At 18.5% G+C, this 18,692-nt stretch overlaps 1 protein-coding gene across 1 annotated transcript; it reads right to left on the bottom strand.

The window, feature by feature from the left end:
• Nucleotides 1–3,701: 3,701 nt before the first annotated feature.
• Nucleotides 3,702–4,450, bottom strand: LOC133546983 (ubiquitin-conjugating enzyme E2 G1-like). The gene has a single exon (XM_061892827.1). It carries the CDS (start codon nt 4,340–4,342, stop codon nt 3,833–3,835), a length of 510 nt encoding a protein of 169 aa, XP_061748811.1. The 5' UTR covers nt 4,343–4,450; the 3' UTR covers nt 3,702–3,832.
• Nucleotides 4,451–18,692: the final 14,242 nt, after the last annotated feature.

The following is an 18,692-nucleotide window of genomic DNA, read 5'->3' as shown; positions in this document are numbered from 1 at the left end:
AAATATTAAATACATGTTTAGTGTATTAATATTAAATACATGTTTAGTGTATGAATATTAAATACATGTTTAGTGTATGAATATTAAATACATGTTTAGTGTATTATATTAAATACATGTTTAGTGTATTAATATTAAATACACTTTTAGTGTATAAATAGTAAATACAAGTTCAGTGTAACAATATTAAATACATGTTTAGTGTATGAATATTAAATACATGTTTAATGTATGAATATTAAATACATGTTTAGTGTATAAATATTAAATACATGTTTTGTGTACGAATATTAAATACATGTTTAGTGTATAAATATTAAATACATGTTTAATGTATGAATATTAAATACATGTTTAGTGTATGAATATTAAATACATTTTTAATGTATGAATATTAAATCTATGTTTAGTGTATGAATATTAAATACATGTTTTGTGAATAAATATTAAATACATGTTAAGTGTATGAATATTAAATACATATTTAGTGTATGAATATTAAATACATGATTAGTGTATTAATATTAAATACATGATTAGTGTATAACTATTAATTACATGTTCAGTGTATAAATATTAAATACATGTTTAGTGTAATAATATTAAATATATGTTTAGTTTATTAAAATTAAATACATGTTTTTGTATTAATATTAAATACATGTTTAGTGTATAAATATTAAATACATGTTTAGAGTATGAATATTAAATGCATGTTTAGTGTATAATATTAAATACATGTTTAGTGTATGAATATTCAATACATGTTTACTGTATAAATATTAAATACATGTTTAGTTTATTAAACTTAAATACATGTTTTGTATTAATATTAAATACATGTTTAGTGTATGAATATTAAATACACGTTTAGTGTATGAATATTAAATACACGTTTAGTGTATGAATATTAAATACATGTTTAGTTTATGAATTTAAATACATGTTTAGTGGATATATAATAAATACATATTTAGTGTATTAATATTAAATATATGTTTAGTGTATTAAAATTAAATACATGTTTTTGTATTAATATTAAATACATGTTTAGTGTATAGATATTAAATAAATGTTTAGTGTATTAATATTAAATACATGTTTAGTGTATAAATATAAGTGTATGAGTAACAAAACTTATGTAAAAAAAATAAAATAAAAGAAACAAAAAAAAAAGGAAAAAGAGAGAGAGAGAGACGGAGAGGACCGGGCATATTAAGAGGGAACGTGCGCCCTCCTGTGGACTTCTGCCACAATTGCACACATAAAGAAATTCATTATTTCCAAGTGTGCCTTATTTAGAGGATAATAAATACATGTTTACTGTATGAATATTAAATATATGATTAGTAAATAATTACATATATGTTTGGTATATGATTATTAAATACATGTTTAGTGTATGAATATTAAATACATGTTTAGTGTATTAATATTAAATATATATTTAGTTTATTAAAATTAAATACATGTTTTTGTATTAATATTAAATACATGTTTAGTGTATAAATATTTAATACATGTTTACTGTATTAATATTAAATACATGTTTAGTGTATAAATAATAACTACATGTTTAGTGTATGAATATTAAATACATGTTTAGTGTATGAATATTAAATACATGTTTAGTGTATTAATATTAAATATATGTTTAGTTTATTAAAATTAAATACATGTTTTTGTATTAATATTAAATACATATTAAGTGTAAGAATAATAACTACATATTTATTGAATGAATATTAAATACATGTTTAGTGTATAAATATTTAATACATGTTTACTGTATTAATATTAAATACATGTTTAGTGTATGAATAATAACTACATGTTTAGTGTATGAATATTAAATACATGTTTAGTGTATAAATATTAAATACATGTTTAGTGTATTAATATTAAATATATGTTTAGTTTATTAAAAATTAAATACATGTTTAGTGTATGAATATTAAATACATGTTTAGTGTATAAATGTTAAATACATGTTTAGTTCATGAATATTAAATACATGTTTAGTGTATTAATATTAAATATATATTTAGTTTATTAAAATTAAATACATGTTTTTGTATTAATATTAAATACATTTTTAGTGTTTTAATATTAAATACATGTTTACTGTATTAATATTAAATACATGTTTAGTGTATAAATAATAACTACATGTTTAGTGTATGACTATTAAATACATGTTTAGTGTATAAATATTAAATACATGTTTAGTGTATTAATATTAAATATATGTTTAGTTTATTAAAATTAAATACATGTTTTTTGTATAAATATTAAATACATGTTTTGTGTATGAATATTAAATACATGTTTAGTGTATAAATATTAAATACATGTTTAGTTTATGAATATTAAATACATGTTTAATGTATGAATATTAAATACATGTTTAGTGTATAAATATTAAATACATGTTTCGTGTACGAATATTAAATACATGTTTAGTGTATAAATATTAAATACATGTTTAATGTATGAATATTAAATTCATGTTTAGTGTATGAATATTAAATACGTTTTTAATGTAGGAATATTAAATACATGTTTAGTGTATAAATACTAAATACATGTTTCGTGTATAATTATTAAATACATATTTAGTGTATGAATATTAAATACATGATTAGTGTATTAATATTAAATACATGATTAGTGTATAAATATTAAATACATGTTTAGTGTATTAATATTAAATACATGTTTAGTGTATTAATATTAAATACATGTTTCGTGTACGAATATTAAATACATGTTTAGTGTATAAATAGTAAATACATGTTTAATGTATGAATATTAAATACATGTTTAGTATATGAATATTAAATACATTTTTAATGTATGAATATTAAATACATATTTAGTGTATAAATATTAAATACATGTTAAGTGTATAAATATTAAATACATATTTAGTGTATGAATATTAAATACATGATTAGTGTATTAATATTAAATACATGATTAGTGTATAAATATTAAATACATGTTTAGTGTATTAATATTAAATACATGTTTAGTGTATTAATATTAAATACATGTTTAGTGTATAAATAATAACTAAATGTTTAGTGTATGAATATTAAATACATGTTCAGTGTATAAATATTAAATACATGTTTAGTGTAATAATATTAAATATATGTTTGTTTATTAAAATTAAATACATGTTTTTGTATTAATATTAAATACATGTTTAGTGTATAAATATTAAATACATGTTTAGTGTATTAATATTAAATACATGTTTAGTGTATTAATATTAAATGCATGTTTAGTGTATAAATGTTAAATACATGTTTCGTGTATAAATATTAAATACATGTTTAGTGTATAAATATTAAATACATGTTTAATGTATGAATATTAAATAAATGGGTTGTACTTGTATAGCGCTTTTCTACCTTCAAGGTACTCAAAGCGCTTTGACACTACTTCCACATTTACCCATTCATACACACATTCACACACTGATGGAGGGAGCTGCCATGCAAGGCGCCAACCAGCACCCATGAGGAGCAAGGGTGAAGTGTCTTGCTCAGGACACAACGGACGTGACGAGGTTGGTTCTAGGTGGGATTTGAACCAGGGACCCTCGGGTTGCGCACGGCCACTCTCCCACTGCGCCACGCCGTCAAAATAGGTTTATATAAAGAAAACAAAAGGCTAGAAAAAGGAGAGGGATGATATACTTAAGAATGTACTGTACAGAAAATTATGAAATCTGGAAACATGTCTTAGTGGACTGTTCTACCTTAATGGCTAAGCTTGTTGTTCAATCCCCGAGATTGCTGGTGGCTTGGATGAAACAAATAAATCAGTCGAAAGCCATCTCTTGACTTTTACGCACACAACGTGCAACCTTTTTCTTAAAAACGCCCTTAGGATCGTCACGCCATTCTTTCGCTGCGTCAACGTTGGCTGGGGAGTCCCCGTTAGGATCCGCCAACATGGAGATTACGCTGATCATTATAGTCTCCACAGTATGGATTGGCAGCCAGCGCTCCTCTGGCTTCTCATAGCCGTACTTGTCCTCTCCGGGTTCATGCAGTATGGATATGCATACATCACCGTTCTTCGCAACATTTGGATGCCAGATTTCCGTGATGAACTTCATTTTTGGAGGCCTTAAAGGATAATCCCGGGGAAAGGCTAAAGTGGCTTTGAAGAACCCTCCTTCAAACAGTGTGTCTTGGGGTCCAATGACGACCACTTCCCACTGAAAGATGTCATTATCATCCACAAGGCCTGCAGAGAAGCCTTCCACTGGGTTCTTGTTCAACTCTGCTAATTGTTTACGTAGCAGCAAGGCGGACTGTTCCGTCATTTTCGTTTAAAAAAATACCACCTTTCCAACCCTACTAATTCAACTAAATATATCTTCATCACTGTCAGACCTCAGAGCCTGATAAATAAAACATTTGTCAACAAAAGCAGGAACCAATTAAATACATGTTAAGTGTATGAATATTAAATACATTTTTAATGTATGAATATTAAATACATATTTAGTGTATAAATATTAAATACATGTTAAGTGTATAAATATTAAATACATATTTAGTGTATAAATATTAAATACATGATTAGTGTATTAATATTAAATACATGATTAGTGTATAAATATTAAATACATGTTTCGTGTACGAATATTAAATACATGTTTAGTGTATAAATAGTAAATACATGTTTAATGTATGAATATTAAATACATGTTTAGTATATGAATATTAAATACATTTTTAATGTATGAATATTAAATACATATTTAGTGTATAAATATTAAATACATGTTAAGTGTATAAATATTAAATACATATTTAGTGTATAAATATTAAATAAATGATTAGTGTATTAATATTAAATACATGATTAGTGTATAAATATTAAATACATGTTTAGTGTATTAATATTAAATACATGTTTAGTGTATAAATAATAACTAAATGTTTAGTGTATGAATATTAAATACATGTTCAGTGTATAAATATTAAATACATGTTTAGTGTAATAATATTAAATATATGTTTGTTTATTAAAATTAAATACATGTTTTTGTATTAATATTAAATACATGTTTAGTGTATTAATATTAAATACATGTTTAGTGTATTAATATTAAATGCATGTTTAGTGTATAAATGTTAAATACATGTTTCGTGTATAAATATTAAATACATGTTTAGTGTATTAATATTAAATACATGTTTAGTTTATTAAAATTAAATACATGTTTTTGTATTAATATTAAATACATGTTTAGTGTATAAATGTTAAATACATGTTTAGTGTATACATATTAAATATATGTTTAGTTTATTAAAATTAAATACATGTTTTTGTATTAATATTAAATACATGTTTAGTGTATAAATATAAGTGTATGAGTAACAAAACTTATGTAAAAAAAATAAATAAAAGAAACAAAAAAAAAGGAAAAAGAGAGAGAGAGAGAGACGGAGAGGACCGGGCATATTAAGAGGGAACGTGCGCCCTCCTGTGGACTTGTGCCGCAACTGCACACATAAAGAAATTCATTATTTCCAAGTGTGCCTTATCTAGAGGATAATAAATACATGTTTACTGTATGAATATTAAATATATGATTAGTATATAATTAAATATATATTTGGTATATGATTATTAAATACATGTTCAGTGTATTAATATTAAATACATGTTTAGTGTATGAATATTAAATACATGTTTAGTGTATTAATATTAAATACATGTTTAGTGTATGAATATTAAATACATGTTTGTGTATTAATATTAAATACATGTTTAGTGTATTAATATTAAATATATGTTTAGTGTATTAATATTAAATACATGTTTAGTGTATAAATATTAAATACATGCTTAGTGGATAAATAATAAATAAATATTTAGTGTATTAATATTAAATACATGTTTAGTGTATAAATATTAAATACATGTTTAGTGTGTAAATATTAAATACATGTTTAGTGTATTAATATTAAATATGTGTTTACTTTATTAAAATTAAATAAATGTTTTTGTATTAATATTAAATACATGTTTAGTGTATAAATATTAAATACAGGTTTAGTGTATTAATATTAAATACATGTTTAGTGTATGAAAAATAACTACAGGTTTAGTGTATGAATATTAAATACATGTTTAGTGTATTAATATTAAATACATGTTTAGTGTATAAATATTAAATACATGTTTAGTGTATTAATATTAAATACATGTTTAGTATATGAATATTAAATACATGTTTAGTGTATAAATATTAAATACATGTTTAGTGTATTAATATTAAATACACTTTTAGGGTATAAATAGTAAAAATAGGTTTAGTGTAACAATATTAAATACATGTTTAGTGTAATAATATTAAATATATGTTTGTTTATTAAAATTAAATACATGTTTTTGTATTAATATTAAATACATGTTTAGTGTATAAATATTAAATACATGTTTAGTGTATTAATATTAAATACATGTTTAGTGTATTAATATTAAATGCATGTTTAGTGTATAAATGTTAAATACATGTTTCGTGTATAAATATTAAATACATGTTTAGTGTATTAATATTAAATACATGTTTAGTTTATTAAAATTAAATACATGTTTTTGTATTAATATTAAATACATGTTTAGTGTATAAATGTTAAATACATGTTTAGTGTATTAATATTAAATACATGTTTAGTGTATAAATATAAGTGTATGAGTAACAAAACTTATGTAAAAAAAATAAATAAAAGAAACAAAAAAAAAGGAAAAAGAGAGAGAGAGAGAGACGGAGAGGACCGGGCATATTAAGAGGGAACGTGCGCCCTCCTGTGGACTTCTGCCGCAACTGCACACATAAAGAAATTCATTATTTCCAAGTGTGCCTTATCTAGAGGATAATAAATACATGTTTACTGTATGAATATTAAATATATGATTAGTATATAATTACATATATGTTTGGTATATGATTATTAAATACATGTTCAGTGTATTAATATTAAATACATGTTTAGTGTATAAATATTAAATACATGTTTAGTGTATTAATATTAAATACATGTTTGGTATATGAATATTAAATACATGTTTAGTGTATAAATATTAAATACATGTTTAGTGTATTAATATTAAATACACTTTTAGTGTATAAATAGTAAAAACACGTTTAGTGTAACAATATTAAATACATGTTTAGTGTATTAATATTAAATATATGTTTAGTTTATTAAAATTAAATACATGTTTTTGTATTAAAATTAAATACATATTAAGTGTAAGAATAATAACCTAATGTTTATTGAATGAATATTAAATACATGTTTAGTGTATGAACATTTAATACATGTTTAGTGTATTAATATTAAATATGTGTTTAGTTTATTAAAATTAAATACATGTTTTTGTATTAATATTAAAAACATGTTTAGTGTATTAATATTAAATATATGTTTAGTTTATTAAAATTAAATACATGTTTTTGTTTTAATATTAAATACATGTTTAGTGTATTAATATTAAATACATGTTTAGTGTATTAATATTAAATACATGTTTAGTGTATAAATGTTAAATACAGGTTTAGTGTATTAATATTAAATATGTGTTTACTTTATTAAAATTAAATAAATGTTTTTGTATTAATATTAAATACATGTTTAGTGTATAAATATTAAATACAGGTTTAGTGTATTAATATTAAATACATGTTTAGTGTATGAATAATAACTACAGGTTTAGTGTATAAATATTAAATACATGTTTAGTGTATGAATGTTAAATACATGTTTAGTTTATGAATATTAAATACATGTTTAGTGTATTAATATTAAATATATATTTAGTTTATTAAAATTAAATACATGTTTTGTATTAATATTAAATACATGTTTAGTCTATAAATATTAAATACATGTTTAGTGTATTAATATTAAATACATGTTTAGTGTATGAATATTAAATACATGTTTAGTGTATGAATATTTAATACATGTTTAGTGTATTAATATTAAATATGTGTTTAGTTTATTAAAATTAAATACATGTTTTTGTATTAATATTAAATACATGTTTAGTGTATTAATATTAAATATATGTTTAGTTTATTAAAATTAAATACATGTTTTTGTATTAATATTAAATACATGTTTTGTGTATTAATATTAAATACATGTTTAGTGTATGAATATTAAATACATGTTTAGTGTATGAATATTAAATACATGTTTAGTGTATGAATATTAAATACATGTTTAATGTATGAATATTAAATACATGTTTAGTGTATAAATGTTAAATACATGTTTCGTGTACGAATATTAAATACATGTTTAGTGTATAAATATTAAATACATGTTTAATGTATGAATATTAATTACATGTTTAGTGTATGAATATTAAATACATTTTAATGTATGAATATTAAATACATATTTAGTGTATAAATAATAAATACATGTTAAGTGTATACATATTAAATACATATTTAGTGTATAAATATTAAATACATGATTAGTGTATTAATATTAAATACATGATTAGTGTATAAATATTAAATACATGTTTAGTGTATTAATATTAAATACATGTTTAGTGTATTAATATTAAATACATGTTTAGTGTATAAATAATAACTAAATGTTTAGTGTATGAATATTAAATACATGTTCAGTGTATAAATATTAAATACATGTTTAGTGTAATAATATTAAATATATGTTTAGTTTATTAAAATTAAATACATGTTTTTGTATTAATATTAAATACATGTTTAGTGTATAAATATTAAATACATGTTTAGTGTATTAATATTAAATACATGTTTAGTGTATTAATATTAAATACATGTTTAGTGTATAAATAATAACTACATGTTTAGTGTATGAATATTAAATACATGTTTAGTGTATAAATGTTAAATACATGTTTAGTTTATGAATATTAAATACATTTTTAGTGTATTAATATTAAATATATATTTTGTTTATTACAATTAAATACATGTTTTTGTATTAATATTAAATACATGTTTAGTGTATGAATATTAAATACATGTTAAGTGTATTAATATTATATACATGTTTAGTGTATTAATATTAAATACATGTTTGGTATATGAATATTAAATACATGTTTAGTGTATTAATATTAAATACACTTTTAGTGTATAAATAGTAAAAACACGTTTAGTGTAACAATATTAAATACATGTTTAGTGTATTAATATTAAATATATGTTTAGTTTATTCAAATTAAATACATGTTTTTGTATTAAAATTAAATACATATTAAGTGTAAGAATAATAACCTAATGTTTATTGAATGAATATTAAATACATGTTTAGTGTATGAATATTTAATACATGTTTAGTGTATTAATATTAAATATGTGTTTAGTTTATTAAAATTAAATACATGTTTTTGTATTAATATTAAAAACATGTTTAGTGTATTAATATTAAATATATGTTTAGTTTATTAAAATTAAATACATGTTTTTGTTTTAATATTAAATACATGTTTAGTGTATTAATATTAAATACATGTTTAGTGTATTAATATTAAATACATGTTTAGTGTATAAATGTTAAATACATGTTTAGTGTATTAATATTAAATATGTGTTTACTTTATTAAAATTAAATAAATGTTTTTGTATTAATATTAAATACATGTTTAGTGTATAAATATTAAATACAGGTTTAGTGTATTAATATTAAATACATGTTTAGTGTATGAATAATAACTACAGGTTTAGTGTATAAATATTAAATACATGTTTAGTGTATGAATGTTAAATACATGTTTAGTTTATGAATATTAAATACATGTTTAGTGTATTAATATTAAATATATATTTAGTTTATTAAAATTAAATACATGTTTTGTATTAATATTAAATACATGTTTAGTCTATAAATATTAAATACATGTTTAGTGTATTAATATTAAATACATGTTTAGTGTATGAATATTAAATACATGTTTAGTGTATGAATATTTAATACATGTTTAGTGTATTAATATTAAATATGTGTTTAGTTTATTAAAATTAAATACATGTTTTTGTATTAATAATAAATACATGTTTAGTGTATTAATATTAAATATATGTTTAGTTTATTAAAATTAAATACATGTTTTTGTATTAATATTAAATACATGTTTTGTGTATTAATATTAAATACATGTTTAGTGTATGAATATTAAATACATGTTTAGTGTATGAATATTAAATACATGTTTAGTGTATGAATATTAAATACATGTTTAATGTATGAATATTAAATACATGTTTAGTGTATAAATGTTAAATACATGTTTCGTGTACGAATATTAAATACATGTTTAGTGTATAAATATTAAATACATGTTTAATGTATGAATATTAATTACATGTTTAGTGTATGAATATTAAATACATTTTAATGTATGAATATTAAATACATATTTAGTGTATAAATAATAAATACATGTTAAGTGTATACATATTAAATACATATTTAGTGTATAAATATTAAATACATGATTAGTGTATTAATATTAAATACATGATTAGTGTATAAATATTAAATACATGTTTAGTGTATTAATATTAAATACATGTTTAGTGTATAAATAATAACTAAATGTTTAGTGTATGAATATTAAATACATGTTCAGTGTATAAATATTAAATACATGTTTAGTGTAATAATATTAAATATATGTTTAGTTTATTAAAATTAAATACATGTTTTTGTATTAATATTAAATACATGTTTAGTGTATAAATATTAAATACATGTTTAGTGTATTAATATTAAATACATGTTTAGTGTATTAATATTAAATACATGTTTAGTGTATAAATAATAACTACATGTTTAGTGTATGAATATTAAATACATGTTTAGTGTATAAATGTTAAATACATGTTTAATTTATGAATATTAAATACATTTTTAGTGTATTAATATTAAATATATATTTTGTTTATTACAATTAAATACATGTTTTTGTATTAATATTAAATACATGTTTAGTGTATGAATATTAAATACATGTTAAGTGTATTAATATTATATACATGTTTAGTGTATTAATATTAAATACATGTTTGGTATATGAATATTAAATACATGTTTAGTGTATAAATATTAAATACATGTTTAGTGTATTAATATTAAATACACTTTTAGTGTATAAATAGTAAAAACACGTTTAGTGTAACAATATTAAATACATGTTTAGTGTATTAATATTAAATATATGTTTAGTTTATTAAAATTAAATACATGTTTTTGTATTAAAATTAAATACATATTAAGTGTAAGAATAATAACCTAATGTTTATTGAATGAATATTAAATACATGTTTAGTGTATGAATATTTAATACATGTTTAGTGTATTAATATTAAATATGTGTTTAGTTTATTAAAATTGAATACATGTTTTTGTATTAATATTAAAAACATGTTTAGTGTATTAATATTAAATATATGTTTAGTTTATTAAAATTAAATACATGTTTTTGTTTTAATATTAAATACAAGTTTAGTGTATTAATATTAAATACATGTTTAGTGTATTAATATTAAATACATTTTTAGTGTATAAATGTTAAATACATGTTTAGTGTATTAATATTAAATATGTGTTTACTTTATTAAAATTAAATAAATGTTTTTGTATTAATATTAAATACATGTTTAGTGTATAAATATTAAATACAGGTTTAGTGTATTAATATTAAATACATGTTTAGTGTATGAATAATAACTACAGGTTTAGTGTATAAATATTAAATACATGTTTAGTGTATGAATGTTAAATACATGTTTAGTTTATGAATATTAAATACATGTTTAGTGTATTAATATTAAATATATATTTAGTTTATTAAAATTAAATACATGTTTTGTATTAATATTAAATACATGTTTAGTCTATAAATATTAAATACATGTTTAGTGTATTAATATTAAATACATGTTTAGTGTATGAATATTAAATACATGTTTAGTGTATGAATATTTAATACATGTTTAGTGTATTAATATTAAATATGTGTTTAGTTTATTAAAATTAAATACATGTTTTTGTATTAATATTAAATACATGTTTAGTGTATTAATATTAAATATATGTTTAGTTTATTAAAATTAAATACATGTTTTTGTATTAATATTAAATACATGTTTTGTGTATTAATAATAAATACATGTTTAGTGTATGAATATTAAATACATGTTTAGTGTATGAATATTAAATACATGTTTAGTGTATGAATATTAAATACATGTTTAATGTATGAATATTAAATACATGTTTAGTGTATAAATGTTAAATACATGTTTCGTGTACGAATATTAAATACATGTTTAGTGTATAAATATTAAATACATGTTTAATGTATGAATATTAATTACATGTTTAGTTTATGAATATTAAATAAATTTTAATGTATGAATATTAAATACATATTTAGTGTATAAATAATAAATACATGTTAAGTGTATACATATTAAATACATATTTAGTGTATAAATATTAAATACATGATTAGTGTATTAATATTAAATACATGATTAGTGTATAAATATTAAATACATGTTTAGTGTATTAATATTAAATACATGTTTAGTGTATTAATATTAAATACATGTTTAGTGTATAAATAATAACTAAATGTTTAGTGTATGAATATTAAATACATGTTCAGTGTATAAATATTAAATACATGTTTAGTGTAATAATATTAAATATATGTTTAGTTTATTAAAATTAAATACATGTTTTTGTATTAATATTAAATACATGTTTAGTGTATAAATATTAAATACATGTTTAGTGTATTAATATTAAATACATGTTTAGTGTATTAATATTAAATACATGTTTAGTGTATAAATAATAACTACATGTTTAGTGTATGAATATTAAATACATGTTTAGTGTATAAATGTTAAATACATGTTTAGTTTATGAATATTAAATACATTTTTAGTGTATTAATATTAAATATATATTTTGTTTATTACAATTAAATACATGTTTTTGTATTAATATTAAATACATGTTTAGTGTATGAATATTAAATACATGTTAAGTGTATTAATATTATATACATGTTTAGTGTATTAATATTAAATATATATTTAGTTTATGAATATTAAATACATGTTTAGTGGATATATAATACATACATATTTAGTGTATTAATATTAAATACATGTTTAGTGTATAAATATTAAATACATGTTTAGTGTATGAATAATAACTACATGTTTAGTGTATTAAAATTAAACACATGTTTAGTGAATGAATATTAAATACACTTTTAGTGTATGAATATTAAACACACGTTTAGTGTAAAAATATTAAATACATGTTTAGTGTATTAATCTTAAATATATATTTATTTTATTAAAATTAAATACATGTTTTTGTATTAATATTAAATATATATTTAGTTTATTAAAATTAAATACATGTTTTTGTATTAATATTAAACACACGTTTAGTGTAAAAATATTAAATACATGTTTAGTGTATTAATATTAAATATATATTTAGTTTATTAAAATTAAATACATGTTTTTGTATTAATATTAAATATATATTTAGTTTATTAAAATTAAATACATGTTTTTGTATTAATATTAAATACATGTTTAGTGTATAAATATTTAATACATGTTTACTGTATTAATATTAAATACATGTTTAGTGTATAAATAATAACTACATGTTTAGTGTATGAATATTAAATACATGTTTAGTGTATAAATATTAAATACATGTTTAGTGTATTAATATTAAATATATGTTTAGTTTATTAAAATTAAATACATGTTTTTGTATTAATATTAAATACATATTAAGTGTAAGAATAATAACTACATGTTTATTGAATGAATATTAAATACATGTTTAGTGTATAAATATTAAATACATGTTTAGTGTATTAATATTAAATATATGTTTAGTTTATTAAAAATTAAATACATGATTAGTGTATGAATATTAAATACATGTTTAGTGTATAAATGTTAAATACATGTTTAGTTTATGAATATTAAATACATGTTTAGTGTATTAATATTAAATATATATTTAGTTTATTAAAATTAAATACATGTTTTTGTATTAATATTAAATACATGTTTAGTGTATAAATAATAACTACATGTTTAGTGTATGAATATTAAATACATGTTTAGTGTATAAATATTAAATACATGTTTAGTGTATTAATATTAAATATATGTTTAGTTTATTAAAATTAAATACATGTTTTTGTATAAATATTAAATACATGTTTAGTGTATGAATATTAAATACATGTTTAGTGTATAAATATTAAATACATGTTTAGTGTACGAATATTAAATACATGTTTAGTGTATAAATAATAACTACATGTTTAGTGTATGAATATTAAATACATGTTTAGTGTATAAATATTAAATACATGTTTAGTGTATTAATATTAAATATATGTTTAGTTTATTAAAATTAAATACATGTTTTTGTATAAATATTAAATACATGTTTAGTGTATGAATATTAAATACATGTTTAGTGTATAAATATTTAATACATGTTTACTGTATTAATATTAAATACATGTTTAGTGTATAAATAATGACTACATGTTTAGTGTATGAATATTAAATACATGTTTAGTGTATAAATATTAAATACATGTTTAGTGTATTAATATTAAATATATGTTTAGTTTATTAAAATTAAATACATGTTTTTGTATTAATATTAAATACATATTAAGTGTAAGAATAATAACTACATGTTTATTGAATGAATATTAAATACATGTTTAGTGTATAAATATTAAATACATGTTTAGTGTATTAATATTAAATATATGTTTAGTTTATTAAAAATTATATACATGTTTAGTGTATGAATATTAAATACATGTTTAGTGTATAAATGTTAAATACATGTTTAGTTTATGAATATTAAATACATGTTTAGTGTATTAATATTAAATATATATTTAGTTTATTAAAATTAAATACATGTTTTTGTATGAATATTAAATACATGTTTAGTGTATGAATATTAAATACATGTTTAGTGTATGAATATTAAATACATGTTTAGTGTACGAATATTAAATACATGTTTAGTGTATAAATATTAAATGCATGTTTCGTGTACGAATATTAAATACATGTTTAGTGTATAAATATTAAATACATGTTTAATGTATGAATATTAATTACATGTTTAGTGTATGAATATTAAATACATTTTTAATGTATGAATATTAAATACATGTTTAGTGTATAAATATAAGTGTATGAGTAACAAAACTTATGTAAAAAAAAAAAGAAAAGAAACAAAAAAAAGGAAAAAGAGAGAGAGAGAGAGACGGAGAGGACCGGCATATTAAGAGGGAACGTGCGCCCTCCTGTGGACATCTGCCGCAACTGCACACATAAAGAAATTCATTATTTCCAAGTGTGCCTTATTTAGAGGATAATAAATACATGTTTACTGTATGAATATTAAATATATAATTAGTGTATAATTACATATACGTTTAGTATATGATTATTAAATACATGTTCAGTATATTAATATTAAATACATGTTTAGTGTATGAATATTAAATACATGTTTAGTGTATTAATATTAAATATATGTTTAGTGTATGAATATTAAATACATGTTTGTGTATGAATATTAAATACATGTTTAGTGTATTAATATTAAATATATGTTTAGTGTATAAATATTAAATACATTTTTAGTGTATTAAACTTAAATACATGTTTTTGTATTGATATTAAATACATGTTTAGTGTATAAATATTAAATACATGTTTAGTGGATGAATAATAAATAAATATTTAGTGTATTAATATTAAATACATGTTTAGTGTATAAATATTAAATACATGTTTAGTGTATAAATATTAAATACATGTTTAGTCTATTAATATTAAATACGTGTTTACTTTATTAAAATTAAATAAATGTTTTTGTATTAATATTAAATACATGTTTAGTGTATAAATATTAAATACAGGTTTAGTGTATTAATATTAAATAAATGTTTAGTGTATGAATAATAACTACAGGTTTAGTGTATAAATATTAAATACATGTTTAGTGTATGAATGTTAAATACATGTTTATTTTATGAATATTAAATACATGTTTAGTGTATTAATATTAAATATATATTTAGTTTATTAAAATTAAATACATGTTTTGTATTAATATTAAATACATGTTTAGTGTATAAATATTAAATACATGTTTAGTGTATTAATATTAAATACATGTTTAGTGTATGAATATTAAATACATGTTTAGTGTATAAATATTAAATACATGTTTAGTGTATTAATATTAAATACACTTTTAGTGTATAAATAGTAAATACACGTTTAGTGTAACAATATTAAATACATGTTTAGTGTATTAATATTAAATATATGTTTAGTTTATTAAAAATAAATACATGTTTTTGTATTAATATTAAATACATATTAAGTGTAAGAATAATAACTACATGTTTATTGAATGAATATTAAATACATGTTTAGTGTATGAATATTTAATACATGTTTAGTGTATTAATATTAAATATGTGTTTAGTTTATTAAAATTAAATACATGTTTTTGTATTAATATTAAATACATGTTTAGTGTATTAATATTAAATATATGTTTAGTTTATTAAAATTAAATACATGTTTTTGTATTAATATTAAATACATGTTTAGTGAATTAATATTAAATACATGTTTAGTGTATTAATATTAAATACATGTTCAGTGTATAAATATTAAATACATGTTTAGTGTGTGAATATTAAATATATGTTTAGTTTATTAAAATTAAATACATGTTTTTGTACTAATATTAAATACATGTTTAGTGTATAAATATTAAATACATGTTTAGTGTATTAATATTAAATACATGTTTAGTGTATAAATATAAGTGTATGAGAAACCAAACTTATGTAAAAAAAAATATAAGAAACAAAAAAAAAGGAAAAAGAGAGATAGAGAGACGGAGAGGACCGGACTTATTAAGAGGGAACGTGCGCCCTCCTGTGGACTTCTGCCGCAACTGCACGCATAAAGAAATTCATTATTTCCAAGTGTGCCTTATTTAGAGGATAATAAATCCATGTTTACTAAATGAATATTAAATATATGATTAGTATATGATAACATATACGTTTAGTATATGATTATTAAATACATGTTCAGTGTATTAATATTAAATACATGTTTAGTGTATGAATATTAAATACATATTTAGTGTATGAATATTAAATACATGTTTAGTGTATGAATATTAAATACATGTTTTGTGTATGAATATTAAATACATGTCTAGTGTATAAATATTAAATACATGTTTAGTGTATGAATATTAAATACATGTTTAATGTATGAATATTAAATACATGTTTAGTGTATAAATATTAAATACATGTTTCGTGTACGAATATTAAATACATGTTTTAGTGTATGAATATTAAATACATGTTTAATGTATGAATATTAAATACATGTTTAGTGTAAGAATATTAAATACATTTTTAATGTATGAATATTAAATACATATTTAGTGTATAAATATTAAATACATGTTAAGTGTATAAATATTAAATACATATTTAGTGTATGCATATTAAATACATGATTAGTGTATAACTATTAAATACATGTTCAGTGTATAAATATTAAATACATGTTTAGTGTAATAATATTAAATATATGTTTAGTTTATTAAAATTAAATACATGTTTTTGTATTAATATTAAATACATGTTTAGTGTATAAATATTAAATACATGTTTAGTGTATTAATATTAAATACATGTTTAGTGTATAAATATTAAATACATGTTTAGTGTATTAATATTCAATACATGTTTAGTGTATGAATATTAAATACATGTTTAATGTATGAATATTAAATACATGTTTAGTGTATGAATATTAAATACATGTTTCGTGTACGAATATTAAATACATGTTTAGTGTATAAATATTAAATACATGTTTAATGTATGAATATTAAATACATGTTTAGTGTATGAATATTAAATACATTTTTAATGCATGAATATTAAATACATATTTAGTGTATAAATATTAAATACATGTTAAGTGTTTTAATATTAAATACATATTTAGTGTATGAATATTAAATACATGATTAGTGTATTAATATTAAATACATGTTTAGTGTATTAATATTAAATATATATTTAGTTTATTACAATTAAATACATGTTTTTGTATTAATATTAAATACATGTTTAGTGTATGAATATTAAATACATGTTTAGTGTATGAATATTAAATACATGTTTGGTGTAAAATATTAAATACATGTTTAGTGTATTAATATTAAATACATGTTTAGTGTATTAATATTAAATATATATTTAGTTTATGAATATTAAATACATGTTTAGTGGATATATAATAAATACATATTCAGTGTATAAATATTAAATACATGTTTAGTGTATAAATATTAAATACATGTTTAGTGTATGAATAATAACTACATGTTTAGTGTATTAATATTAAACACATGTTTAGTGTATGAATATTAAATACATATTTAGTGTATGAATATTAAATACACGTTTAGTGTAAACATATTAAATACATGTTATATTATTAAATA

The sequence above is a fragment of the Nerophis ophidion genome, unplaced genomic scaffold (genome assembly GCF_033978795.1).
Source record: "Nerophis ophidion isolate RoL-2023_Sa unplaced genomic scaffold, RoL_Noph_v1.0 HiC_scaffold_56, whole genome shotgun sequence".
In the NCBI taxonomy this organism is placed as follows: Eukaryota; Metazoa; Chordata; class Actinopteri; order Syngnathiformes; family Syngnathidae; genus Nerophis; species Nerophis ophidion.
Note: the sequence above shows the minus strand (reverse complement) of the source record. Positions and strands in the feature narration are given on the sequence as shown.

Bases quoted from the DNA above. Each gene is read 5' to 3' on its own strand.
- LOC133546983 (XM_061892827.1), bottom strand. From the start codon at position 4,342: ATGACGGAACAGTCCGCCTTGCTGCTACGTAAACAATTAGCAGAGTTG.